Source organism: Natrix helvetica (assembly GCF_964273705.1).
Source record: "Natrix helvetica genome assembly, chromosome: 2".
In the NCBI taxonomy this organism is placed as follows: domain Eukaryota; kingdom Metazoa; phylum Chordata; class Lepidosauria; order Squamata; family Natricidae; genus Natrix; species Natrix helvetica.
Window position 1 is genome coordinate 209219931 of NC_138552.1, and position 27790 is coordinate 209247720.

Sequence of the window (27790 nt, forward strand, 5' to 3'; positions counted from 1 at the left end):
TTTACATTTCATCTTGGGACTTGATTGCACTTTTAGAAGATAAGCAAAGTAGTATCACTTGAGTTTTAAGAAAAATGATCCCTATTCTCATTTGTAAATTTCACGTACAATTTTGGTTAACATTGAAGAATATATTCAAAGTCAAATTTATTTCAGTCCAATCCAAAAGCCCATTAGACTTTGTTGTTGCCTAATTCTAGTGGGGGAAAAGGTAATCTTTGTCAGTCCTTTTGAAGTTGGTTTCCTTTTTCTTTTTCAGTTCCTCTCTGTAGTTATATGCAAAAAGATCTGGATCTTCATCACACATTTTCCTGTAGACATTGCAAAGGTTTTTAAACTGAAATAAGGACAGTTTAGGTGGATATAGAGTTGGGTCAATATCTGCCTCCATGAGCAACTGTTCAGTTTTTTCAAGGCGGTTAGCTTCTGGAAATAAAATCCTGAAAGAAAACAATATTGGCAATCAATAAGGAGCATCCATTGATTTTACTTCAGATTTCTCAATTCAAATAATGCTATCTTCCACAGCCACACTATGACTCAGGGGCGCCTGCAGAAGAGGCGATGTTGGGGAAAATGGTAACATGTGCACTGCAACATAAGCTGTGTCCCCTCTGCATGTGTATTGTGATCTCATCTATATAAAGGGTGAAGTTGCATTGCAATGCAATTGGATTCTGCTTTTGCTATGACTAATAGCAAAAGTAACATTAATGCAGTGGTACTCTGAAAACAGAAACAGATGGCATGCCTTTCTCTAGGCATTACTGTAAATGGATGAAAAGAAGAGGTACCCTCTTGCTCAAATGTTCTATTAAACTGTTGCACAACTAAGATAGAAAAATGATGTCTTCAGAGGAGGATGCCACCAGCAATCTTGCTCTGCCCCTGCCTTTTATCAAATTTATCATTTAAAAAAATTAATTTCTAGGTTAGATCGCCTAGACATTGGAATCTGAATATAGAGCTTTTTAATATTCTAGTGTGCTTTTTAAAACTAGGCAAAGTGTTAATACATATTATAAGTCCATGTATGATGTGCCGTAGGCTAAATAATAAAAATCAAATTTCTGATTTAACAAAAAACAGAGTCCTTCCTGACTATAAGGAACAAAGAAGCAACTATTTCAGAGAAGGAAACATATAACTGAATGATGTTTGTGACATACAGTAAATATCATAACATTGTTCTCTTGTCTCTAGTAAGGTAGATTTATTTTACTTTTGTGTTTACAATGGTTTGCTGAGGATTGTACCTGATTTCTCGATATATATATATATTGAAAAGGCAACACTTCATATCTGATTTTATGTACCAGCATGTTGCTGAGAAGACTTGGCCTTCATTGAAAAGGAACTAAGGCAATATAAGTAAAACCTTGGATTTTTTGGGGGTAATGTCTTCCATTCTATGACTATGTACAAAGTAGACAGTAACAGGTATAATTTATTCATGTATGTTTGCACTGCCACAATATTTTTCAGCATCTGTTTTCAAATACCAGAACAAAGCACGTAATTCCTCACTATCTGCATTCAGTCAATATACAAGTAGTCCTTGACTTACGACCACAGTTGAAGCCAAAATTGCTGTTGCTAAGCTAGATAGCTGTTAAGTGAGTTTTTCTCCTTTTTATGAACTTCCTTGCCACAGCTGTTAAGTGAATCACTTAGTTAACAACTTAATAACACAGATGTTTAAGTGAATCTGGCTTCCCCACAGACTGCTTGTCAGAAGATTGCAAAAGGTGAGCCCAGGATGCTGTAACCATCATAAATACGTGCCAGTTGCCAAGCGCCTGGATTTTAATCATGTGTCCATGGGGATGGTACAATGGCCATAAGTATGAAGCACGGTCATAAATCACTTCTTTCAGTGTCATTGTAACTTTGAACATCCATCAAACTAGTCAAGGGCTACCTATACTGTAAAAATCCACCTGACTTGGTAAATATATTACAACTGTTCAAGGCTTATAGCTATGAAGAGAAATAAAACGGAAATGCAAATGAGAAAATTCCTTGAAGGAACCACATATGCACGTGTGAGCCCTCCCCCCCTCCACCCACCTGTTCTTGAAAACAAATCTTTATATGTCACTCATTTTGTTACCTTGCGCCGTGATGACAGAATTTTCTTCTGAACTGGAAAATACTTTGAACAACTTTTTCCACCAGCTTAAATGGCTGTTTTATTTTTGGCTCCACTAGTGGTGTAAAATGGACAAGTGTCACATCTACCTGAGATAAAGATATTAGTATTATTATTACATTTATAGCAGTAAGGAGATATATTTACTGTATTATAAACTTATATACATAAATGTCATTTAAAGGAGGAGTTCTATTGATCAATAAATCTACAGCTTCCAAGTTCACAATGCGGGCCTCCTGCTGTTTCATAACATAAAAGAAAATATGCTTTCAGGAAAATAGGAACAGATAAGTGAGAGAAACACATAAAAATATTATTAAAATAAATTAACTTTTGCCATCAATTCTTCTAAATTACAATTTCTGGATCCGTGATGCAAAAGTCCAACTAATCTCTAGATTATATAATTCGATGTTTCGTTTTGCTGTCATCTAATGTTTATTGATTTTTGTTGCCCATATCTTGTAGCCCTATTATATAGTAAACTCTTCTACAACTAGAATTACTCTGTATGATGGGAAAAGGGAATCTTGTTTCTCATTCAATTTTCTTCTGCTGGATTGAAAATGGTCCTCCTGACAGCAGAATTCTGAGTAGAATTATGAATTAGTAGATTCCCCCCCCCCCCCCCATAGTCACACTGTGAATGAAATAAAAATAGGCTGAAATAAAGCATGGCATCCTCAAACAAGACATGTTTTTCATCCTGTGGAAATGCAAAACGCATCTTACTGTTTACTCCATTAGAGAGTCTGGGTTCTCAGATCACTCAGAAAGCTGCAATGTTACTATGGAAACCAATATAGGAAATTACTGTTCACTTGTAATTGGTTGCTTTGAAATTACTGACATTATAGCCTATTTTTTAGTTATGCATATTAACAAGCCTCATTTGAACACACTGATTTTTGATAATCATAGTAGCTTTGCCATTTTATTTTGCAAATAGTTTAGCAGAGAATAAATGTTTACTGCAAACACAAAATCAGGTTCACGTAACTGAGGAAAAAAATCTTGTACTTTCTGTCAACTGTTTTAAAAATTAATGCAAATAAAATCCTGAATTTTGTTAGGTGCTATAAAATGCATGTAAAAGAATTAAGTCTGAATTTTGCAATGTGTTACCAAAAAACCCCAAACCCTTCAGGGACTTTCAAAGAAGAAATGGCAAATTGAAGATAGGTCCCTTAAAAAAGAATCAATCATGGCAGAATGAAGAGCAGGCTCTCTGTAATTTCTGTTCAGATAAGGAGAGGACATGACATTGCTCACACGTCCTCCAGGCAGCCACTCCTTGCAAGAAGATTGTGGTCTCCAGTGGACTCAGAGCTCTGGGAGAGGAGGCAATAACCATCTTTTTGCTCAAACCATGGGGCCTTCAAACGGACACTGGGATCACATACCAATCACTTTTGGAAATGGATTGTTAACTGCTTTTCATCTCTTGGGAACCCTTGGATCCCAAAGTTAGACAGCACTGCTGAATTTCCTTCAAATGTTAGTTAGAAGAAGTTTTAAATACAAATTTACAGGCTTAAAAATTCTTTTGAAATAAACAGCGGAACTTAAGAGGGAAGCGTAATATTCAAACTTCTAGGCAATTATCTACAGAAAATTATCCAAGTTGCACTGAGCTAACCAGAATAATATAATTGTATAGCATTAACCGCTTCAAATTCAAATTCAGTGTTTCCCAAATCCTATGTTCCTACAGACCCACTACTGGCTTTGTTACTTCATTTTACATCCATCCGGCCCACTTTTTACATGAAGCTGATCCCTCTACATCAGGGGTGTCCAAACTTGGGAACTTTAAGACTTGTGGACTTCAACTCCCAGAATTCCCCAGCCTGAAGTCCACAAGTCTTAAAGTTCCCAAGTTTGGACACCCCTGCTCTACATTGTTGTAATCCTCATTCTTAAAGAAATACAAATCTGTAAGACGGCTCCAACCCTTTCCAAGTAGAAGCCCATTTAAACAGTTGGACCCTAACCCTAACCCTGAAGAATCTGCACGTTCCCGAAATGTTTTGGAAGGTCCCGTGATTCTAAACCATATTTTGGAGGTGCCGCATAGGATTTTTAAAAAAGGGAGGGGGCTGTATCACTTTCCTTTGAGTTTGCTAATAGAAGTTGTCACTGGCTTATGCTCTTCAGCTTCCTGTTTTGATCTTCTCCCTTAGGACTTCGGGTTTAAAACTAATATGTTCCTATGGCAGGAATTGTTTCTTTCATAATAATACACAAAGAAAGAATAATATAATAAGTCAATTATCGAAGCCACTACACTCTTACCTTTAGCTTTAAGCACTGTTTAAACTTATATTAGTTCCTAGTTTCATTCTATATTAAAGTTTAATGAAGTTAAACAGAAACTGAAACACTTTTTATCTTTAAGTCTGGTTTTGGGTTAAATATTATGGTTATTACAGCTTGCAGAAGATGAATTTATAATTTACCACAGGAATATGGAACCCAAGAGTATGGAGAGCTCTCCTGAGGGCGATTGTCTTAAGACTAAAATGGGATTTTAGTATCGAGTAGAGATTTTAATTTGCCATTGTTACTTGGTGTTGGCTTGAATTGGTGTTGATATCTATCTATCTATCTATCTATCTATCTATCTCTGAAATCAGAGACAATGAAAAAATGTGCTATATAGTTTTTCCTCTCAACTTTTACCAGGGTCCTTGTGGAACTGGCAAATTCTAACATTCACAATTACTCCTCAGGGACATGGTAAATGGCAAAATGGGATCAGAGATAGAAGAACAAGCCATCTCAATCCCAAAAAACAACATATTTAAGTCCTAGGAATATTTATTCAAAAGTTAAATACCTAAAATTGTACCAGGAAGGAAAGCTGATCTGATTAAAGTGAAGATGGCTATACAGAACTATATGGTAGTCCACTGGGTAAACTTAGTTGTTTCTCCCAGCAGCTGTAAGTTTTCTTTATTTTGGTAAATAATTTTGAATCAACATGGAAAAGAACATTCTTGCAATTACTGGTTCTTGAAATAAGTTATTTTGATCATGGGGTATGACTAAGAGATAACTGCTCTCAAACTGCAAGCAAAAGACTTGGAAGATCAATTGGATCAATGTGTCGTGCTCAGGAATATATTTTTCAATATTGAAATAATTATGTTCAAACTTTGAAATGTACTAATTTTAGCATGTTTTAATGTCCTTCCAGCAGCTAAGATTGTACCCTTATGATGAAAGACTCAATGAATCCAGAGTCCATGTTTTATTTTACTGCACCTTTTATAAAGATTCAAGGACCCTTTTATAACTTCCTATTAGGTGAAATACCCAGGCAAATTGTAACTGACATTATGTATGGTTATTCATTTGAGATCTTTGACATTAGGAACTGCCTCATTGTAACTCAGTTACAATGGTGATGAAAAGAAGGTATGACCAATCCTATTTTAAACCTTCTCAGACCTGACAATATACAATTGCAATTTCACTTAGTGACCGCTTTGATTAATGACCAAGCTGCCAGTGCCCGTTGAAGCAGTTAGGTAAGAACTATATATATAGTGGCTATAAACTTGATTATATTTCGATCACTTTAGTAATGGAGTTAGTTTTACCTTTGTATTTTGTTTGAAATACAAATTGTTTAATTTGTTAATGTGCAGAATTCTTATCAGTGTCCTTAATTAAAAAAACATAACACAAAATACTTCAATTCTATGAAATTATATTTTTTTATAAAAAAACCCAAGTACAAGTTAAGTCTTATGTGGTTCAATTAGATCTGCTTCCAGACAATTCTCTTAGGATTGCCAACTTACCAATCATATCAAACCTCTGAGCTATAACAATGCAAAGACCATCGTAAGGTTGAGCTGCTCCTTATTTTTTGCTTAGAGAAGGCCAGGAATTCATCATTAAGAGTTACTCTGAGCTTGAAAAGTTCTGCCAAGCAGTCAATATGTTATGGCTTCTGTTATATAGTAATAAACTTGCCCCAAGATCTACCCCAAGACAAGCCAATGTCAAGTCAACAACTATTTGGCTTGTTCAGAATTTGTAGGCAATCAGGCTAATAGGAACTATAGAAATCATGTACAGTAGTTTTCAAAAACAACATGGAGACTTTATGCAAAAGCAAACACTGAAACCCCACTGCTTGGAAGATTAATGAAACCACAATTACGATTATGTTACTGTCAATGCTCACTTGTTACCAGGGAAAATAATCACATACCCACCAGATGTTTGAAACAAATAGCAGCCTCCTCAAATCTGGTCATTTTAGTGGGGCTGATGACACTTGTAAGCCAAAATCCCTGGAGAGCATCTGATTTACTCTCTCCACTGAATCACAAATCAGTGATTTCCCTTTTCCAGACAGAAAAGTCCAGACAATAAGGGAAGCTCCTATTTATCATATTGCATAATCAGCAGGTTTCCCGTGACATTACTTTGTTTTAGAGCTTTTTCTTGTTGACTTGTCAAAACCTTTACAGCTATGCTCTGTATTTATCATATAAGCTGCAAGCACTGCTTTTCCCCACTTAACCTTTAGAGTAAGGCAAATAATCATGGTACTGTACAAAAACAACTAGAAAAGATTGCAGGCTACAAGCAGCAGGTATGTGAAACTCAGCCATGTATGTATGTATGTATGTTACTTTATGTATCTTTCTCACAATGATTACTTAGAGGAACTTCTATCTTGCTGTGCAACTTTATTTTTCTCAAATATGAATTCGATAACAGATATAAGTATAGACATGATTATGAATACATAAAATGAATATGAATACAAGGGAATATTAGTTCAGGCATGGTAGGCACTCTGGTGTGCTTATGCATGCCCCTTAAACTCTGAAGCTTTGGGACTGATTGGTAATATAAAAGACCTTAATTCTGCCTTTCACTTATGGTGAAGCTCATTCTATGAAGTTACTTTTTTCTTATACTGTAGCAAAAATAATTTCTAATAATAATATTGGGACAATCCTCCCCCCCCCCCAAATTTAAAATATTTATTCTAATCTCCAAGCCAGTTATTCAGCTTGGGATCTGGAAATAGTTATGTGCTTAAAACCAAGGTTTTACATGCCATTTCTGTATAATCTCTTTTGCTTTTGTTAAGCAAAGTATTTTCTCCAATGCAGACTCAATAAACAAAGTAGCTCTTTATATTTTGGTAGATGGTACTAAGACAAGGAACAGGAAGCACTGCTGCATACGGAGCACCAGAGACTGACTTCTGGTTAATAAAATAGCCAATGCAATTTTCAATGAGGAACAGAGACATTTACACTCAAAATAAGTTGTGTTTTTATAACTTCTGCTGCCATGGAAGCATCTTAAACCTTTCCTTTATTGGTAAGTAGTGAAACTTGTTATTAGATATTTGCATTATATGGCATCTAAATATTGTTAAAACCTGGCATTTTAATATTTTGGTAGATTTGTTTGATGTCAGCTTTTACTCAAAAAAGCTACTTTTTAATTCTGAGAGCATGTTGCTTTTAACGTTTAAAGCTGCAAAAACTAACAACCCACAGCGCTGCTGAGCAACGGTAAACCATGAGGTAAAAGTGGTAACATTCAGGGCTGGCATCTCCCTCTATCACAGCTGATGAGGAGATGAAAATGGATCTATCACATTGTGGCAGAAAATAATACACAAGGGACGTGAGAATTTAAAACAAAACAAAAAAAATTCCCAACATCGTTTTCAATATGAAAAAAAAATAATCATAGAGGAATAGCAGATACACTATTAACATTAAATAAAAACAAAACAAAAAAACATCCCCTTTCCATTGCCAGGACTTCCAGTTTTTAGTCTTCAAAATCCATAATATCTCAACTGAAATAAAATTGAAACTAATGTAAAACTGTTAATATTTATTTAATGGGAAATATTTGAAAAACTTTAAGAAGCAAAGCTGTTCATAAGAGTTTTCAATTAAAATCTGTCGCAGGGACACCCATTTTATATGTTGAAAATAAATATTAAGTGAAATTTTAACATCAGGAAGGATTGCATTTGCTATTTCATTTTGGGAGTACTGTGCATTGACATATGTGTGTGAAAGGTGGCAATATAAAATATGATACATATTCATCAATTTTTGTTCAGTGCCTAGTTGACTCCTGAAGAATTTAAGGAGATCACCATTCTTGCAAAAGTGTCCAACTTCCCAATCCAACTAAATCAAGAGCATATTTAAATCTCAAATATACAGTACAATTAGGAAGTTATAGATATTTACCTAATTTATAGTGCTATCCATTTCATGAGCAAGTGACTATGGGTGGCAAATAACAAAACTAAATGTCTAAAATAGTTAACAAATATTAAAAATCACTATGGTTGGCTATTCTGATTAATATTGTTAACATTTCAATTCTATTTCGAATGGATAGTATCTTAGGTTTTCAGAAACTATTTTGCTTGTCTTTTAAGATAATTTTTTCTTTACCATAAATGTTTAATATGAAGCAAAGGAGAAGATGAATTGAGTTTAAAGTTACAGAGGGAAATAACCATTTTAAATCTTGAATTGTGCTCAAAAATAGCTTGATCTTCTGAAAAGGAGCAATATTAAAATAAAGGTCTCGGTAAATGCCAGGAATATTTACTAGACTAAAAGAATGGAAGTAGGAAAAGATCATTTGAAGTCCCTGAATATTCCTTGCAAAAAATGAGAAGCTATATTGATGTACATTTCAATTCAAATCTAAGACCTAATACTGCTTATGGGGCTAGAATTACATTTTTAAATACTTCCTCATACTGTATTACAAAATGGATTGGAAGCTTCTAAACTGGCTAATAAGAGCACAAGTCTTTCCTTTTTTTCTTTTTTCTTTGGCACAGGACATACCTCATTTTTACATTTCATTTGCAGTTTCTGCCACTGTGGCTGATTATCAGCACCTCCTTGTGCTCAGTTGCTCTCACGCACTACTCATTTATAATCACGCCTCTCCAAGTGCCCGGTGTACATCTGCTCAGTCCTTTTGTAGCCTTCTCATCTGCTGCAGGGTCACGTTTAGCAAGCCATTCAGTTAGCCGTTATTTCAAATGCAAGCACTCTTGTTTGCTCATTTCTCCTGCCTTTGCCCTTGCCACTCTCTCCCCTCCTCCTCCTATCACATACAGACAACTACAGCCTTGACTGGGGAGCCATCAGACAGTAACACAGGTTTACAGCAACAGAAAAGAAATAAGCAGACAAAAGGTGACGACAAATCTCATCATGGCATCAGCCGCTCTCCAGTTTTTTGCTTTCGTCCTAGCCTTGTTTGGTGTTTTTGGCGCGATCGCAGCCACCCTGTTGCCCAACTGGAAGGTGAATGCAGACACGGGCTCAAACATAATCACGGCCATCACTCAGATGCAAGGGCTCTGGATGGATTGCACATGGTACAGCACCGGGATGTTCAGCTGCACGCTCAAATATTCAATCCTGTCTCTCCCTGTTTACATCCAGGCAGCAAGGACCACCATGATTCTGTCCTGCATCCTCTCCATTTTTGGGATCTGCATCGCCACAGTGGGGATGAAGTGCACCCTCCTGGGAGGGGACAGAGAGACCAAAAACCACACATCAGTTGCCGGAGGAGTCTTCTTTATTTTGGCAGGAATATGTGGCTTGATACCAACAGCCTGGTACACGAAAGAGATTATTTCAAAATTTCTGGACCCAACTATTCCAGAAAGCAGTAAGCATGAACCAGGAGGAGCAGTTTATGTTGGATTTATTTCGGCTGGACTTCTGCTTGCTGCAGGTGCCATCTTTGGCACTTCCTGTTTTAAGAAACAGCAGAGAGCAGGGATTCATCCTAACAAGCAGCAGAACCTGCACCCAGCTTCCCGGCAAGTGGACACAGGCTACAGCCTGAAGGACTATGTGTAAATATGGTGTCTATCAAGGTTGTTTATGTAGTCTTGATTTTATAACAATGCGGTTGATGCAAGCCTTATAATTGCATTGAGTGAGGTGTTTATTTATTAAAAAAAGAAAAAGATGCTAAGAATTTAAAATAACTATCCAACCATTTATTACTGATACTGATTTGCAACTGGATTATACTGAGGGTGGGGGTGGGGTATAAATATAAATCAGTTACAATAGTTCGTATCTGTCACATGCCACATTTAGTATCACCAAGTGTCTTATTTGAATAATGGCACCAGCTGAACTGATTCTGCCTTACCGGGGATTTGTTTGTGTTGTTTTTAAATGTTAGCTGCATTTCTCAATGTCGGTTTTCAACAACTATGATAAATTGCATATTTCCAGTTATGAAAGAATAACAGTTATGACAACATATTTGAGGATTAGTTGTCCTCCGACTCCATGCCACACAATAACCTGCACTCATTCTGCTTTCATTGGAAAATGTCTACTTAATATTTTGCCATTAATTTTAAGTGTCAAACACAACAGGACCACAAAAGGCATCTACCATATTTATATTTTACAGGACATTTTTTTTAAAAAATCGTTTTTTTTCCAAGCTTAAATAACATACAACTAAACATAATTAAGTAAACTCTTTCAGTTGTCAGTAATGAGTAAATACTTCAGCAGTATTTAAACCTGTATGTCATCTAGCTATTATCTATACTTTATGCAAACTATTTACAAATCAATCTTTAATCAGATTCCAAAGATTTTGGCTATTTGCCACTCAAGAGATTTAGCAGGCAATAGTAAATTGTTTTATAACTATTTTGCCAGCATCAGTCTTGCTTCTTTGAATCTTTTTCTTGTGTCCATCTGCAAAAATGATGATTGGTCAAAGTAACCACTCATTTCCATTCAAGAGGAGAGATAAAATTTGAACATGTTGGCATATAGCACAATATAAAGAGCAAAGTTTGGATCAAAATCTTGAAATACAATTTGAGCTACCTGTAGATTTCTATAATTCATATTTTCTAATGTCAGCAACATTAAATCACTCCACCAAAAGATTAGTTTTTTGTTTCTTACATAAGAACTACAGCATGAAATATTTATTAGAAAAATAAAAGGATGTATAGAGGCTTCTAAAAGTATACATATGACAAAAATGGAGATGTAGTTTTTCCCATATCAAAAACCAGAATCATGGTTCGTTTTTTTAATTAAGAAACTTTCCCATAGAACAAAACACAAATAAAAAAGAAAGAAGTGCAAAAAATAAAAAAAGGAATTAAAGTGAATAAAATTGTAAGTGACTTCAGACCTTCTTTTCAACAGATAATTAAAATCTTATTATTCCTCCTCCCTCAAGTCTGTCTGTCCCTCAATTGATCCACATCTTTAATAATTGTCAAATCTATAAGACATTATGACACACACACACACACACACACACACACACACACCCATAGTCATAAGTTATATAGCAAAGCTGAAAAGGGGGGAAGAGGAGGATAGGAGTAAAGATTTAGGATAGATAAAACACACTGCTAAATTTTAAAGATGTAGTGGGTAAATTTTTTTTTTAAAGACTCATCAAGTGCAGAGACTGTAAGATTATTAGATATTAGTATCCATGGGAGTTACCATTTATTTCCAGTAACAGAGGCAATAAACCTCTCTGTGCTGCTAGGGAGCCACAGTGGCTTTGCCACTACCTATCTGTGAAATCAGCAAAAGGATTCCGATTACTTCGTAAAACTTTGTAAAGTGTAAAACACAAACTCAAAATATATCATCTTTGTTTGGCTAGTGTAGCACTTCAGTTTGCAAAACATTATTGTATAGCTCTATATGTGTGTGTGTGTGTGTGTGTGTGTGTGTGTGTGTTTGTGTGTGTTTGTATATGTATATGTATATATGCATACATACATATATATCTACACACACACACACACACACACAAAAACATATATTTTCCCTAAAGGAGCATTTTTAGGTAAGTTTATACCTAAAAATTCATTTTATCACAAACATCTACTTGTGCCAATTCTGAGACATATGCAGAAGTAACCTTAAGTACATTTAAAACAAAAACAAAAATTCAACTTTGAAGAGAAGTAGCCCTAAACCAGGAAAAACTTTATAGCAGCACTATAACTGCAATTCAGCAATGAATATCAAGATGTTATCATTTTCATGATATAAGACCCAAATAAGTTGCAGTAGACTGGTAGAGGGCATTCTGGAAGCTAAAAGTGATGAGCAACCTGGGAGCAACTTTACCAGTATGCCATCTTGGAAATAAGTGTTTCACTATAGCAACTGTTTCAAAATAAGACCCCATGATAGCCATTTTGTAAAAATACCCATGAAAAACTATCTTGATTCTCAATGTCTGTGATTCTGCCATTGTAATGATAGCCAATAAATATCATCATTTTCTTCTATACAGAAATCATTTTCTTATGAAAATGACTGCAAACAGCTCAAAAATGAATATGCTGCATTTGGAAAACTAGGAATTCATAGCTAGCATCTTAACAAATATAGATTAATAATCTAGTGATATTTTGTGTGCTAGCCATTTTATTTTTGGAAATACCATTAATTATATTTGAAAAAAACATATTAAGAAACCCGTTCAAATATTTTAACACAGCTGGCAAGCTTGCACTGGCATAATACCATGCAATCTAATTCTTTGACAAAAAACAAAGTTAAAAGTATTTTGTCAAACTCAGACAAATTCCAAGAAAAAAGACACCAGCAAGATCAAAACAAAATAAATACTGCTTGCATAGAAATAGAGAAAAATAACAGTTCTTAGGAAAAAAGAGTACTCTCTCTGCAGGCATACCATGTATTATCACCACCACTAATTTAACATGAAAAGAACATTAAAAACAGAACAGATAACGGCTACTTATAGGGACTACAAGATCGTAAAAAGGGAAGTTTTATATCAGTAATCATAAAGTGAGTTTGGCATTAGCACTGTAGTCTCTCAAAGAAAAGCAATTGGCAAAAATTGGTATCCATTGCCAACCCAAATGAAGAACATCAATCAATAAACCAGGACAATTAATTTCTGGTTAATAGAGCTAGTCTATTCCATTTTCTCCTGCCTTACAGATGAAAGTTAATAATCAATCATTGGCTTGGAACACATGAAAGCCAGAATGTTTCTTATAGGAGACATTCAAATATAGGATCAGCAATCTATGGTCCTCCAGATGTTGTTAAAGTTCTCACCAGACTAGTCAACATCACCAATGAAGAAATACACTGTCAAGACATCAGTAGGCCATCTCATCATTCAGCTTAATGCCATCTGCTATTCTAATCCTCTACTGAGCAACAAGATTGCAGTACTTAGCCAATCTCGATCTAAACACCACAGTAGGTCCAGACCTTGTTAATATTGGGAAAATTGGGAAATTAGCTGCAGAAGGTTGAAAAAATGCCCTGAAATAAGGCAATGACAGGCCGTTTGCATATTGTTGCCAAGGAATTTGACAGTTCTGATATTTGCCCAATTTATTCCAAAAATAGTACTTTTGTATTGTATACTTTTAAGGTACTAGCCATTTTCAAGGATATTTATTTGTATGCCATCCCTTCCCAAAGGTTTTAGGAGGCTAACAATTTCAACATATAATATTTCTTCAAGATTTTATAGACTGATAAGAGAAAGAATGACAAAGTAAAAAAAATGAAATTAAGAGATATACAAGTTATGTGTCTGCAAATCCCACCTCCAATCATAGCATATTCTCCTCCTATGAAAAGAGGAATAGGTAAGCCTTTACCCCTTGCCTAAAACCAAGAAGGAACAAGGCTGGCCAAATTTCTGGAAGGAGGGAGTTCCATAGAATAAGAGTAACTACCGAAAACACCCACTTTGGAGGCTAGACCAGATGTCCATCTCACAGAGGTAGGATCTGGAAGGAGTTAACCTTATTTGATTTAGTTGGATGAGGAGACCCTTAGATAACCAAGTCTTGAGTTACACTGGGCCTTAACAGTGACAATCAGCAGCAAGAATCATACTTGGAAACTGTCTAGCAACCAATCCAGCCACCAAAGCAGTGGATTCACCTGAAGATACAGGAATACATACATCAGTGCCTAATCCACTTCATTTCATACCAGCTGTAGCTTCTGAATGTTCATTAAGGGCAGCTCCAAGTTCTGGGATAGTACTCCCATTGAGTCCATTTATTTCATTTTGCCTTAATGTGAGATGAAAACCTAACGACTATAGTATGCATTTATTCAATAAACCATGGCATAAACAAATTATGACTTATGCAAAAGAGGAACACAATTATTACCAGCAATTTCTAAATCGCAATAAGGCAGCAATAAAGAGGAGACATGTATGTGTTACCGTGAAAGACAGAAATCGGTGAATGTCAACACATACCAAATACGTAGGGTTAGGGTTAGGGTTAGGTATTTAGTGTAAGTCATAAATAAGGGTATTTAGCAAATATTTCGGACATACACCAAGCGACTATGTGAATGTTGACATTCACCGGTGACTGTCGACATTCTACAGATTTCTGTCTTTCACTGTAACATATGTACCATTACAAACAAATAATCACCATCTCTATTTTGGATATTAGAGGAAATATAATAGGACTGGTTTTGGAACTGGTTCAGGAAAACCTTAGAAAACATTTCTTTTTGGAATAACATTTTACTTGAGTTGTTATTCTCAAAATCAGGACACAGTCACCTCTAAGGAAATCTTGTCTCCACAAAGTGACACATTGAACCAAAATAGCGATTTCCCCGAAGTATGTCAACCTTTATTGTTGCCACAAATGTGTGATTTCCTACAGATCCTACAAATAATTTAACTAAGAGTTTGATGCTCCTTTGGGGTGGCCCTATAGGGCTTCCCACTACTCAAGACCTCTTAAGAATTTTGACACATCTTTGGGGTGCTTGGAATTTATCTGAACATTTTCTCACCCGTTCCTTTTTTCTTTTATTGATTTGCCTTCCTTTTGAACACTGCCTTTAAATCTCTCTCGTTTTCACTAACAATTTATCCCCTTCCAATTATAAATGCCTTCTTATTACTAAATTTATTTTAGTATTTATGGAACTACTCCAATAACCTTCATGAATATTTGGTGAAATTGGAATAGGTCTGAATCTTCATGCTAATAGCTTTACAAATAGCTGCATGAAGCTTCAAACACCGATTTTAATACAAAAAGAATGAACAGACTGACCTCTGGTTTTGGAACAAAAGCTTGACCTGGAATTGTGAAACCTTTGTTAACAGTGCACAGGTGCTGAGCCATTATAGAAAGCCTGCTTCGCTGTCTGGATGTTGTACTAGCTGTGAGTCTCTGTGGAAGAAAAACATTTTTGTAAATGAGTGCAAGCATTAATGTAACACAACCAAATAAAAGTGCTCTTTAGAGCAGCCTGTTAACTAAAATACCAAATACTTTACATGGTATCAGTAATAGAATCATACTTATTGCTATAACAATTAATGGAAAGTCTACATTTTACTAATGCTAACATTTGTAATATAAGCAAAACAAGCTTGAAGTAAAAGAAAGCAAATACAATTTTATTGCCATTGTATTTCTATACTTTTTGGATTCAGAAAAATCATAGTAACCTAAACATAGTATTGCAATAAATTCCTCAAATAGATTTGTTTGTATATTCCTGGAGCATTTGGAAACATATTCAAGAGGACCTATCTCAGAGTGTATTTTAGAAAAAAAAATGTAAAAAGTGAAGAAAACATTTTAATTCAGTGTATAAATCAACATGAATGTTCAATTTATTTATTTTTACTTACAAAATGCTCATATTAAAACAAAGGGAATTCTAAGTCCAGGAAGGGTTATATTTTAGCCTACTTTGTGTTTTTGAATAGACACATCACTGTTGTCTTTATACAACATGCAGATACAGCTTCATTAATGCTATAATTCAATGGCCTATAAAGTATGTGTATTAGAATATCCATATACCGATATGTCAATACATGAACAATGTTATCTTTATAACTTTCTGCCATAACTTTACAAGTCAGTCTAGGAGCTGCTAAGTTCCAAACAAAATGCAAGCATGCATTCCAATTATTATTATAAACTAATACCAAAATAGACTGTTATTGAAAATGCTACATGACCTATCTTTGAAAAACTTCTAGAAATTTAAAACTCTGCTAAGTTAGCTGGATGTTTGAGCAGATTAATCCATTAGAGGATCTACAATAATGTGTTTCTGGAGTCAGTTCAAAATGCTGGTTCTTACCTAAATCACAAGCTTGGTTCAAATTTTTTAGCAAGCATTGTTGCTACTTAAAGTTTCTTGGCTGTCTAGAAAAAGTAAAGCCTTCCCAGTGTAACACAGAGATTATGGAATGATTTTCGTGGAAAAATATGAAGTCTCAGGAAAAAAAATCTATTTCTTATTGAAAGCTCACTTGGGTGGCCAGGTTTGTCCATAAATATTATTTTCTCTTTCTTGAGCTAAAGATTGAATTATTGCCACTGCTTATTGCCACTATTTTAGTTTTTCTGAGGCTGTTGATCTGTTTCATCATAGATGATGCTTTTAAACGTCTTCAGTTTAAAATGGGAAGCCATTTTAAATTTTGCAGATACATATGATAAATTGTTTTGAATTATCAAAAGTGAGACTCAATCAATATAGGATAAATTGGAACCATTACTGATTGCGATTTAGAAGCAGTGCTTTCATTGAGGCTTCCAAAATTTAAATTTGTTTTTTTTCACCATTTTTCACCAGTGATCTGAATTATTCTAAGATCTTTTTTACAAACTGTCAGGTATTTTCACAGTTACTGTACTATGGTAATTTGTCAAATGCATTACTAAAACCAACCTATAGTATTTTTACAGCTTACCAAGGAAATTATTACTATTACTATTATTATTATTGATCATCGCACAGTCAGCCATGTTCAGACTGGATTTGGCATTTTTGTCAACTATCAAGTCCTTACCAAGGATCTGGAATAGGCAGAAGTGGATGTTTGATGTGTGAAATCTTTATTTGGAACAGCTTCCATCCTGCAATGATATCGGTAGTATTTAGATATTGTCACAGGATGGAAGCTGTTCCAAGTAAAGCTGCCTTCTGCAATTGAATGATGGCGAATTTGTCAATGGCAATTGTGTTTAAGTGGTGCTCCAATTGTTTTGGGAATGCATCCAAGGCGCCTATTACTATTGGTACTACAATTGCTTGCCTTTGCCACAGTCATTCTATTTCAATTTGTAGGTCTTTGTATTTTGTGATCTTCTCCAGTTCTTTCTTTTCTATTCTGCTGTCTCCAGGCGCTGCCACACCCACTATCCAGACTTTTTTTTGGTCTTTCTTATTAACAATCGTTAAGTCTGGGGTGTTACATGGCAGATGCCTGTCTGTTTGAATTCTAAGTCACAGAGCAACTTAACTTCTTCATTTTCTATGACTTTCTCTATTTTATGGTCCCACCAGTTCTTGCTTGCAGGCAAATGATATTTCTTGCGGAACTTCCAATAGGCCCTTGTTACTTTGACATGCTGCTGCTTGTAGTCAGTCTGTGTGATCTTCTTACAGCAACCAAACTTACAGGTGGCCCACTGTTTCTTCAGCTTCTTTGCACAGGTGGCAGTTATCGTCTGTTGCCGTCTTCTCAATTCTGGCTTTGTATGCATTTGTTTTTAAGGCTTGGTCTTCTGCAGCCAGAATTAGTCCCTTGGTTTTTTCTTTAACTTTCCTGCTCTTAGCCATTTGTCAGGTCTTGTTATTATCCGCTTTAGATACACACTGAGTCCACACCGAGAACTAAAAGCAATGGATTGGAGGATCAAAAAATAATGACAATGAATCATATGAGAATGAACCTTCATCCTCGCAGCAACATTGACAGATTCTATCTACCAAGACAAATAGGGGGGCATGGAATGTTGCAAGTACATCAGATAATTGAAGAAGAAAAAAGGGCTTTGAAAGAGTATCTGAAGGACAATAAAGAAGATGCACTAAAGTTAGTATGCCAGGAAGGCTTACTGACTACTGGAGAAACCAAACTGGCCTACAAGAAAGACCAAGTGAAGAACAGAATGAAGGCATAGGAAGATAAAACAGTACATGGCCAGTATATGATGATGATGATGAAAAATTAAATAAAGTTAATCTGAAAAGATTTATTCTTCAGAAATCCATATTAATGTTTGGTAATTATCACACTGTTTTAAAGATTTATACACAGACTTTTTTTTATAATTTGCTTTAAAAAACTTTCCACAAATTGACCGGTCAAATTGGTCTATACTTTCCCAGATTTTCTTTTTCAGCTTTTTGAAGCTGAAGCTGACAATGTCTCTCCTTTAGTCATCAGGCATGTTAGGCATTCTACAGAATTATTCGAACATAATGAGTAGATGTTCAAACACACATCAACAAATAGTTTTGATTTCCTATTGAATGTAATTCATACTATTCTTGCAATGTGAATTTTTCAAATGCAAATGCAAACTTTTCAAATGCAAAATTAAAGTGAGTCCTGCTCTTCACTGGGGCCAAGTGAAACATATTTCTTGTTGCAGAAGATGAAAAAGATTAAGTAGTTTTCCATTTTCTCTGTTAATTTTGCCATCTTTATTAACCATCTGGGATATTGGATATTTTTAACTTCCTGTTAGACTGAACATATTTGTTGTTCTTTGGCTTTCTTTGCAACCTCAGTTCACTGTGGCCTTTAGCTTTCCTGACACCATGTCTACAATTCTCACTTACGGTTAGTCCTATAAAATAGACCAGACTAAGAAACCAATGCCATATATGTCTAAAGCTAGTTCTAGGGAACATCTGTAATGGCAGAATCTTGCAAGTCGGAATGTCTTCTCCCCTTTTATCTCCATGTGAACTAGGGAGGGGCTTTTCTCCAATTAGTTTCTTGGAGTGGACTTGAGCCACAACTGTCTGAATGTTGCTTTTCTTCCTGTCCTTCAAAGCTATTCCCTATGTCTTTTAAAGCTACAAGTAGTTGTTGCTTAATGACAACTCTATTGTTAGGTGATGTGTTGTTAAGTAAGGAATCATATGATCAGGACTTGCGATGTTACTGCAGCTTCTCCATTGACTGTTAGAAACCAGTTGTGAAGCATGCAAATGGTAATCACATGACTGTGGGCCACTGTCGGTCTTAAATGCCTACCAGTTGCGAAGGCCTGAATCTTGATCACATGCTGCAATGGCCATAAGCGCAAGGTCCAGTCGTGAAGTTAGTTTTTTCAGTACTATTGTAACTTTGAATGGCCGCTAAACAGGGCAGTCTTTAAGTAAGAACTATACAATAGCAGAGTTGGAAGAGACCTTGGAGGTCTTCAACCCCTTGCCTAGGCAGGAAACCCTATACCGTTTCAGACAAATGGCTATCCAATATCTTCTTAAAGACTTCCAGTGTTGGGGCATTCACAACTTCTGGAGGCAAGCTGTTCCACTGATTAATTGTTCTAACTGTCAGGAAGTTTCTCCTCAGTTCTGAGTTGCTTCTCTCCTTGATTAGTTTCCACCCATTGCTTCTGGTTCTACCCTCAGGTGCCTTGGAAAATAGTTTGACTCCCACTTCTTTGTGGCAACCCCTGAGATATTGGAACACTGCTATCATGTCTCCCCTAGTCCTTCTTTCTATTAAACTAGACATACCCAGTTCCTGCAACTGTTCTTCATATGTTTTAGTCTCCAGTCCCCTAATCATCTTTGCTCTTCTTCTCTGCACTCTTTCTAGAGTCTCCACATCTTTTCTACATCGTGGTGACCAAAACTACCCGTACTTCATGGAATGTGATAACAAAAAATAACAATAACACCGACGAGTCTAAAACTAAAACAAAATTAAAACAGAAACAATAATTATTAATCTATGTAAAAGATAATCAAAATGACATGGGTGAGTAGGAAAAGTTAGGACTTGAAAAATAATTTAAAAATAAAATAAAAATAGTAATATAGTAATAGTAAATCAGATATATCTAAAACCTTTAGATATATCTAAGACGTGAAATCTTCTCCCTTACTTCCATTAGACTAATAGAGGCCATTAAAAATAACCTTAATATAGTGGCTGATTTATATAGTCCTTGAAGCACACCAGCTAGCATTAAGAAGCATTTAAAGATTAGAAATATCTCTACAACAACTATGAAGACAAATTTATTCTATTATCATGATTGTGTCACTGATTTTATGTTACATCAGTCTTATCAGTTAATATAAGAAACTTACCAACTGTGCTATTTTGCATCCCGTTTGAACTACATTATATGCAAAAACACTATAATCTTCATGTCACATATGAGAAAACTTGAAAGCATGTACAGCTGGCTCTTGCTATATAAAGCAGACTGCATTTATGTTCTTAAGCCTTTCGCTTTCCGCCTAAATGCCAAGAGGCTGCTCTTCCCCTTTTCCAACCTGGTTAGCTCTAACATCCTCATCCATCAGCCGTACCACTAAGCTTAGAATAGCAGTTCACACTACCAATTATTTCAGAAAACTGAACTGAAATGCCAGAAACTACAGGAACCAAGTTTTGATAAAAGGGCTTTGTCTTCCTACCGCGCCATCTGCAGAGGTTGGCACTGATGATCACTAAAACTCAACTAGAACATTAGGAAAGAAAGGGAAGATTTAAAGCGCACATTACAAAAGGCACACTTAAAAAAAAGATTCAGGACCCCATCTTATTGGGACAGAACGTTTTGTTATAGAAATAGATTTCCAGGACTGAATTAGTTAGGGAGGAAGAAATCAGTTCGGATGTGTGTTAAAACGCTCCAGCTGAGAGATTCTTCTGAAATGCTATTTTTCAGCCACATTTCTGGCATCAATTCAGAGAATTCTCAACAGCAGGTTTTTTGTTTTTTTCCCCATTTTCGGCAGCACTGGTACATTTTCTGTCTTGTTAAAGGAAGGGGACAGCAAAAAAACCTCCCTTACTGATTCAAAACCTATTTGCCAGAACTGTGAACTAATGTAAGTACAGGTAGTCCTCGACATACAACAGTTCATTTAGTGACCCTTCAAAGTTACAACGGATCTGAAAAAAATGAGTTATGACCATTTTTCACACTCAAGAGTTGCAGCATCCCCATGGTCACATGATAAAAATTCAGATGCTTGGCAAGTGGTTCATATTTATGATGGCTGCAGTGTCCTGGAGTCAGGTGATCAGCTTTTGTGACCTTCTGACAAGCAAAATCAATGGGAAATCCAGATTCACTAAACAACCATGTTACCAACTTAACAAATGTAACGAATCACTTAACAACTGTGGCAAGAAAAGTCATAAAATGGACAAGCACACTTAACAAATGTTTCACTTAGCAACCTAAATTTTGGACTCAATTGCAGTCGTAACACGGGGATTACCTGTATCAGCTCTACTCTTTATGCCATGATTATCTTCATCAGCAAATGTTTCTTTATTGGTGCCTTGTTTTGTGTAGCATGTTTAAAGTGTGTAAAATCAGCCAATGTCACAAAATCATTTTGACCATTCCTACACACACAATTCAATGAAACTTTCCTCGCAGGGTTAAAATAGAATAATGTACAGCCAAGGCTAGTAACTGTGTTGCTATTATGAATGCCTATTGATGCATAATTAAAATTTATGTTGTGTTGGTGGTCAGTTCAAATACTGGTAGTCCTCGACTTACAACCATTCATTTAGCAACTCATCAAAGTTACCATGGCATTGAAAAAAATGACTTATGACTGGTCCTTGCAATTATAAGTGTCATAGCATCCTCACAGTCATGTGATCAAAATTTGGCCACTCGGCAACCAGCATGTATTTTCAACAACTGAAACATTCTGGGGTCATGTGATTGCCACTTGTGACTTTCCCAGCCAGCTTCCGTCAAGCAAAGTCACTGGAGGAAGCTGCATTCACATAAGTACTACATGATTTATTTAACTATTTCGGTGATTCATTTAACAGCCGTGGCAAAAAAGGTCCTAAAATTGGATGCAACTCACTTAGCAATAATCTTTTTGAAACAAAAAATCTAATCCTAATTATGGCTATAAGCCAAGCACTACTTGTATAATGATGAAGAAATGATAAACTTCATGTCATGATAATCACAATACAAATTCAAATAACCTTTTGAATTTTCATCCCAATCCAAGTACAGTAATCCAATATTAGTGATATTAGTATCATGATGCAGGTTTTGTCATTTCCTGCCCCTTCAATAACTTTTTATAGTCTTGTCTTATGCATGAAAGGTAGCTGGTTGACTTTGGGCCAGTACCTCTCTCTGCCCAATCTATCTCACAATGTTGCTGATTGTGGAGATGCTGATGTAGGAGGCGGAAGGAATAGAGGTATACTAACCGACTTGAATTATTGATAAAAATAATAAAGGCAGGAAATAAAAAACACCTGCATCTTCTACTACTATCTTCTACTATCTCTAGAGAAAATTGCAGATACACAGGACTTGCAGGTTGAAGAGAATCAGTCCTACTGCTACAGACAGCTGATAGCAAAATAATGTATTTAAATATACTCTATATGGTGAAGTAATGATCCATTCTCTAAGCCAGCAAATGTATTATTGCTTCCCCATTATACAAATGGACCAAGCTACAAGAACAAATTAAACTTAATAATTCTTAATGTACCAATTGCTGATATTCATTGCTAAATAACTATATAATAATTCAATAAAACAAACTCACCTCTGCAACTTCTTTCTGAAAGGTGAGTGTCATCTTTATCCTACCATAACTAAAAGGCCCATCTCGATTAGATATATTCTCAAGCCACTGGATTATTAGTGGAGTTGAGACACTGAAAGGGAGGTTTCCAATAATATGTATGTCTGGAGGATCTATAAAAGACAAAAGTCAAAACACAAATGTATTTGCTTGATCATAAGCCTTAATCAGAATCAAAGATCAATATATTAAATTCTATTAATTAATAAACACTACTTTTAATATATATTCCAATATAATATGACACATTTTTTAAAATTAAAAGATCAGTCTCAGGTTCCAATTTTTTTAATTAATTTATCATAATAGGTCTCCTGACCTATTTGAAAATTTAAGAGTTTAAACAATGGTGCATTTTTTGTTAACCTAAGCTGGGAAAATTAACTTTGGGAAAAAATCCCGTATTTAGGTTTTGACTTCATGTTTGGCATTTATCCTATCCAAATATGCAAAGTCTCTGCATCAATAGCTTAAAAGGCTGGACAGGAACTCAAGAGTTAATTGCTGTTGTAGGCACACCTTATGAAGGCAATATTCAAGCATCTCTTCTGAGTTTTAGTAAGTAACTGATGACTTCTTGATAAATGTCCTAGACCAGGGGTGTCAACTGGTGGCCCGTGGGCCAGGTGCATCATGTGCAGGCCATGCTGATCCTGACTCTGCAAAGGCATAAAACGTTGTGATACATCATGTGACGTCACATGACATGATCAAGTTTGACACCCACGTCTAGACCTATAAATAGGATTTGTTCTAATCCAAGAAAACAAGCAGATATGCTATTTAGCCACCCAGAATAAATGTTAAAACATGATTCTGAATAATATTAAGTAGCTAGTTAAATTCATTCCACAGATTTGTGATCTACACAATACTTGGTATGAAACTTTAGACTTTATTAACTTGATAATACCAGTCACTTATCTTGCACTAATGTGCCCTTAGCTGTGTTTAGGGGAAAATGTATCTATCACAGGGATCATTACAGGTTACTGGCAAAATTAAGAAATAGAACATACAAATTAGCTTCCAGTCTTATTACTATATTGCGATAGTAATCTCATGTAGTGAATTCATTTTAATGAATGTTCTGCATATTTGTATTTGTAGCATACTGACCATCTTCCCAGTTCTTTGAAAGATGTTTAGGAAAAGCTTCATTGAATGTATATGTTAAAATATCATCATTGACAATACGGACTTTTCCTGGAGCTGCTTCGGACAGTAACTGAGATTTTTGAAAAGAGAAAAAAATATTATAAAGCTATTTAATAACATTAGAAAAATCTAAAAATTGAATTTTTTTAGCATCTGTAATGCAAGAAATTTTGTACATTTGAGATTCTATTTGTTATACCAAACATCACCAAATGTGCCAAAAGGAAAACTAAATAAATGCTAACCTGCACAAACACAAAGAGTATACAAAGGCAATAATATTATAAATATTAATTTTAAGTTTAAAATCATTATTTGTTTCCTATAAAAAATTGAAGCAGAATTGAATTAAGTGATTCTAAATTCAAACTTGTTTCTTCTATCACTTTAAGCCTGCTTATCACTTTCTGGTAGGCAATTTTAAGTAGTTCCCCTTATTGATGAACAGCTCCAAAAATTCCATTTACTTTAGAGCAGGGGTATCAAACTCACGTTGTCATGGTGGTGTCACATGACGTATCATGACTTTTCCCCCCTTCGTCAAACCAGGCATGGCCAGCGTATGACACATCCAGCCTGCGGGCTGCAAGTTTTGACAGCCCTGCTTTAGAGAAACAGATATTTTGAAACAATATGGGAAATGGCTTGAGGGACAGTAAGGATGCAGAAATCAATACAACGGTTGAATTATAATATGCTATCATTGAATTCCAAACAATTCAATGTAGATTTTTATATAGTAGAAATTAGTTCAACTGTGTATAACTATTGACTATTCTGATTGGGAAAAATTGGTATTTTGCCTAATGCCTCTGGAGAACATTATTTGGAGAAGGCTGATTCCCACAAGTCACATTCTGAGTGTACATTGATATTTTATATTATTTTTTTCTATCTCAGAGATTCATAGTCTGTTTCTCCCTCTCCTAAAATCTTGCTTTATTATTTACTTCAGACATCACCAGTTTCTTAACCATGATCCAGCCTTCAGGAGTGTGCATCATGTAGATTTATCTTTCTTTCTCCCCCCCTCCCCCTCTATCTTTGCAATTTACTACAGAATTTTTGGGAAAATAAGAGTTAATATTGACTCAGCAACTGTCATTTCAAATCTGCCATGACATCCAAATTAGGAATAATTATGTTTATATATAAACAAGGTTAGCTTTGTCCATTTGTCTGTCTATCTTATATAACCACCCATGTTATACAAAGTGGCTCTGAGCATCATACAATAAAATCAACAGTTAACATCTATTTAAAACAATTAAAATAAAAACCGGATGATAAAAGGGTATCAGAATATAATACAAGATGAGCTGATAAAGAAGCTCCTCATTGGCAGGACAACCTAAGTCTTGCTGAAACCATTTAAAGAGATTTCCAGAAGATCACAAGGGTCAGGAACAAGCTCACAAGTATATATTAGTATAACTAGTTATTAAAATTACAATTTAAAAGGTAATTATAATGTAATGTAATTATATGTAAAAAGGTAATTATCAACAGTAGCATTTTGGAAAATATTTGGGTACCTGGAGTCCTGGAACAAAACGAGAATCTTTCTCAATTAATAATAAGTCTGCAACACCAGAATTTAAGATGGATCTACTGATTCCTCCTGGTCCAGGGCCTACTTCACACACATATACATCCTTCAGATTGCCAGCAGTCCTTACTATCTTATCTGCAAAAAAGAGCATACCGTAGTGTCAGTTTTGGTTTCACAAGCACAGAACACTTAAAACAGGGGTGTCAAACTCCCAGCCTGCGGGCTGGATGCATCACGCGCTGGCCATGCCCATCCCCGTTTTGGGGGGGGGGAATCACAATACATCATGTGAGCACGTGAGTTTGACATCTCTGTCTTAAAGTAACAAAATAGTCATTCATCACTGCATCATTAAATCAAATAAACTGGACAAATTAATGTACAGTACAACACAGCCAGTGAACATTACGATAATTTACATTTACTTGGTCTTCAGATTATACATTTACTATGATATATTACAGTGGTACATGTTTTTTGCACTCCAAAAGTTAGATCATTCTTTTGAACACAGCATTGATAAGTTAAAAGTTAAAAAGTGATATGTATGCCTCCAACAATTTGAAATAATTTTTTTGTCATATTAACAATGCGGCTTATCTTGCTACTTATTTGAGACAATCAAGTGGATTAATTCAGATAAAGAAACCGGAGTAACAAAATAAAGCACAGATAACTACTTCTATGGGCACTCTTTAAATATTCATATTCAGAAAAGTAAAAAGTTAAGGTGATTATTAAGAAAAAAAAATCAGCAAAGGCCAAACTTTTATTTCCTATCTAAAAATTAATTCTAGAAAATAGATTAGAAACAAGAAACGAGCAAATGCAAAAGAGGGTCATTTTGCAGGTCATACTTTCACTCTTGCGTCAATATAATTTAATCCAAAAAAAAGGAAAAATAATAAAAGGGAGGGGGGAGATAGATTAAAAACCCATATTCTGTAGTGTGCTGTGTGATTTAATGCACATTTTCTACACCATTTAATTCGCTCTTTCTCCTTTAGGAGAAAGCACTGCCACTTTTGCCAACTGGAAAAAACATCCAATCAACTGAGATTAAAAAGACAGGTTTCTCAGTCTCTACCGACCCGGTGCTTCCCAAATGGTTGGACTACAACTCCCATCGTCCCCGCCCAGGCCAGGGATGATGGGAAGGGTATTCCGGCGTATCTAAGAGAGCCCCAAGTTGGTAGGGGGGGGGGGGAATATATTGGCGGAGCATTTTTCTCAGGTCAGCAGAGCAGCCATCGCCCTTCCAAAGATGAACCTCCGTTAACACCCAGGACGCCAGAGACACCGCGAACGGCCAACCTGTGAGGCGCAGATCCAACAGAAAGTTCTGAGACAGTTGCTTCGTAGCTTTCAGTTTAAATAATTTGATGATCTCCCCAATGGTGGGAAGGACCGGCAGGCGGAAAGTAGCCACCTTCCTCGAGGCCGCCATTTGCCGAGCCCAGCGTTGGCCCAGAGACCCAGAACGCCCTTGCGCGAGGCGAAAAGCATTGTGGGTCGGCTGACTACAAGGAGCGCCTGCTCAACCGACGGCGCAGGCGGACTTCGTGGCCTCCAATGCTTACCCCACCCTGAGGACCCCGGAGAGTCAGGCAGAGTTCCTCCCCCCCTTTATTACGTAGGCTTAACAATTAGGAGGAGAAGAAGAAAACGACGTAAATAAAGAAGAGGAAAGAAGCGAGCGCTACTTGGTGGCGCATAACTTCCGAGTTTTTGGGAAAGTCACTCGCGCTTACAGTGGGTGCTTTAGCTGCGGAACGGGGAGGAGGAGTGGCTGAAGTCACCTGCAGTTAAATGAATGCAACCATAGGATATCAGGAATTAAAATAGAAATAAGGGGGCAGGTTACTTTGAGGTTAGGGGGAGATGAGTAACAGTTGCAGAGGATGCCAATATTCACCCGAAACGCTGCAATGAAAAGCATTTAAAAAAGGTTGCTTAAACTGTTCCCCAAATTCAGGGAATGGACTTTAAAGCAATGGAAGGGAGTATAATGCATTTTTAAAAACTTTTTTACTTTTACCTAATAGTATAAACTAGGTAGGAAGCATTAAATGCGAATTCTTACATTTTCAGGGAGAAAAAAAAAGCAAGGGCTCCTTGTCCAGCAAAAGTTAAGATTTAGACTTAGAATAACGTTATTGTCATTTTGAATATACACTCATCGGTATACATTAAAATTTCATTGCATACAGCTCTCAAAGAGTCTCTGAAACCTGGTCC

At 35.8% G+C, this 27790-nt stretch overlaps 2 protein-coding genes across 2 annotated transcripts; one reads left to right on the forward strand and one right to left on the reverse strand.

Moving 5' to 3' along the window:
- Positions 1 to 163: 163 nt before the first annotated feature.
- TFB1M (transcription factor B1, mitochondrial) lies at positions 164 to 27104 on the reverse strand. The gene is made up of 7 exons (XM_081941870.1): positions 26867 to 27104; positions 25536 to 25687; positions 23962 to 24070; positions 22804 to 22955; positions 15303 to 15422; positions 2114 to 2241; positions 164 to 440 (listed from the first exon to the last, which is right to left on the reverse strand). The coding sequence occupies exons 1-7, from the start codon at positions 26997 to 26999 to the stop codon at positions 197 to 199; spliced, it is 1038 nt and encodes a 345-aa protein (XP_081797996.1). The 5' UTR covers positions 27000 to 27104; the 3' UTR covers positions 164 to 196.
- Positions 7203 to 11403, forward strand: CLDN20 (claudin 20). Its single transcript, XM_081945613.1, has 2 exons — positions 7203 to 7510; positions 9300 to 11403. The coding sequence occupies exon 2, from the start codon at positions 9397 to 9399 to the stop codon at positions 10054 to 10056; it is 660 nt and encodes a 219-aa protein (XP_081801739.1). The 5' UTR covers positions 7203 to 7510; positions 9300 to 9396; the 3' UTR covers positions 10057 to 11403.
- Positions 27105 to 27790: the final 686 nt, after the last annotated feature.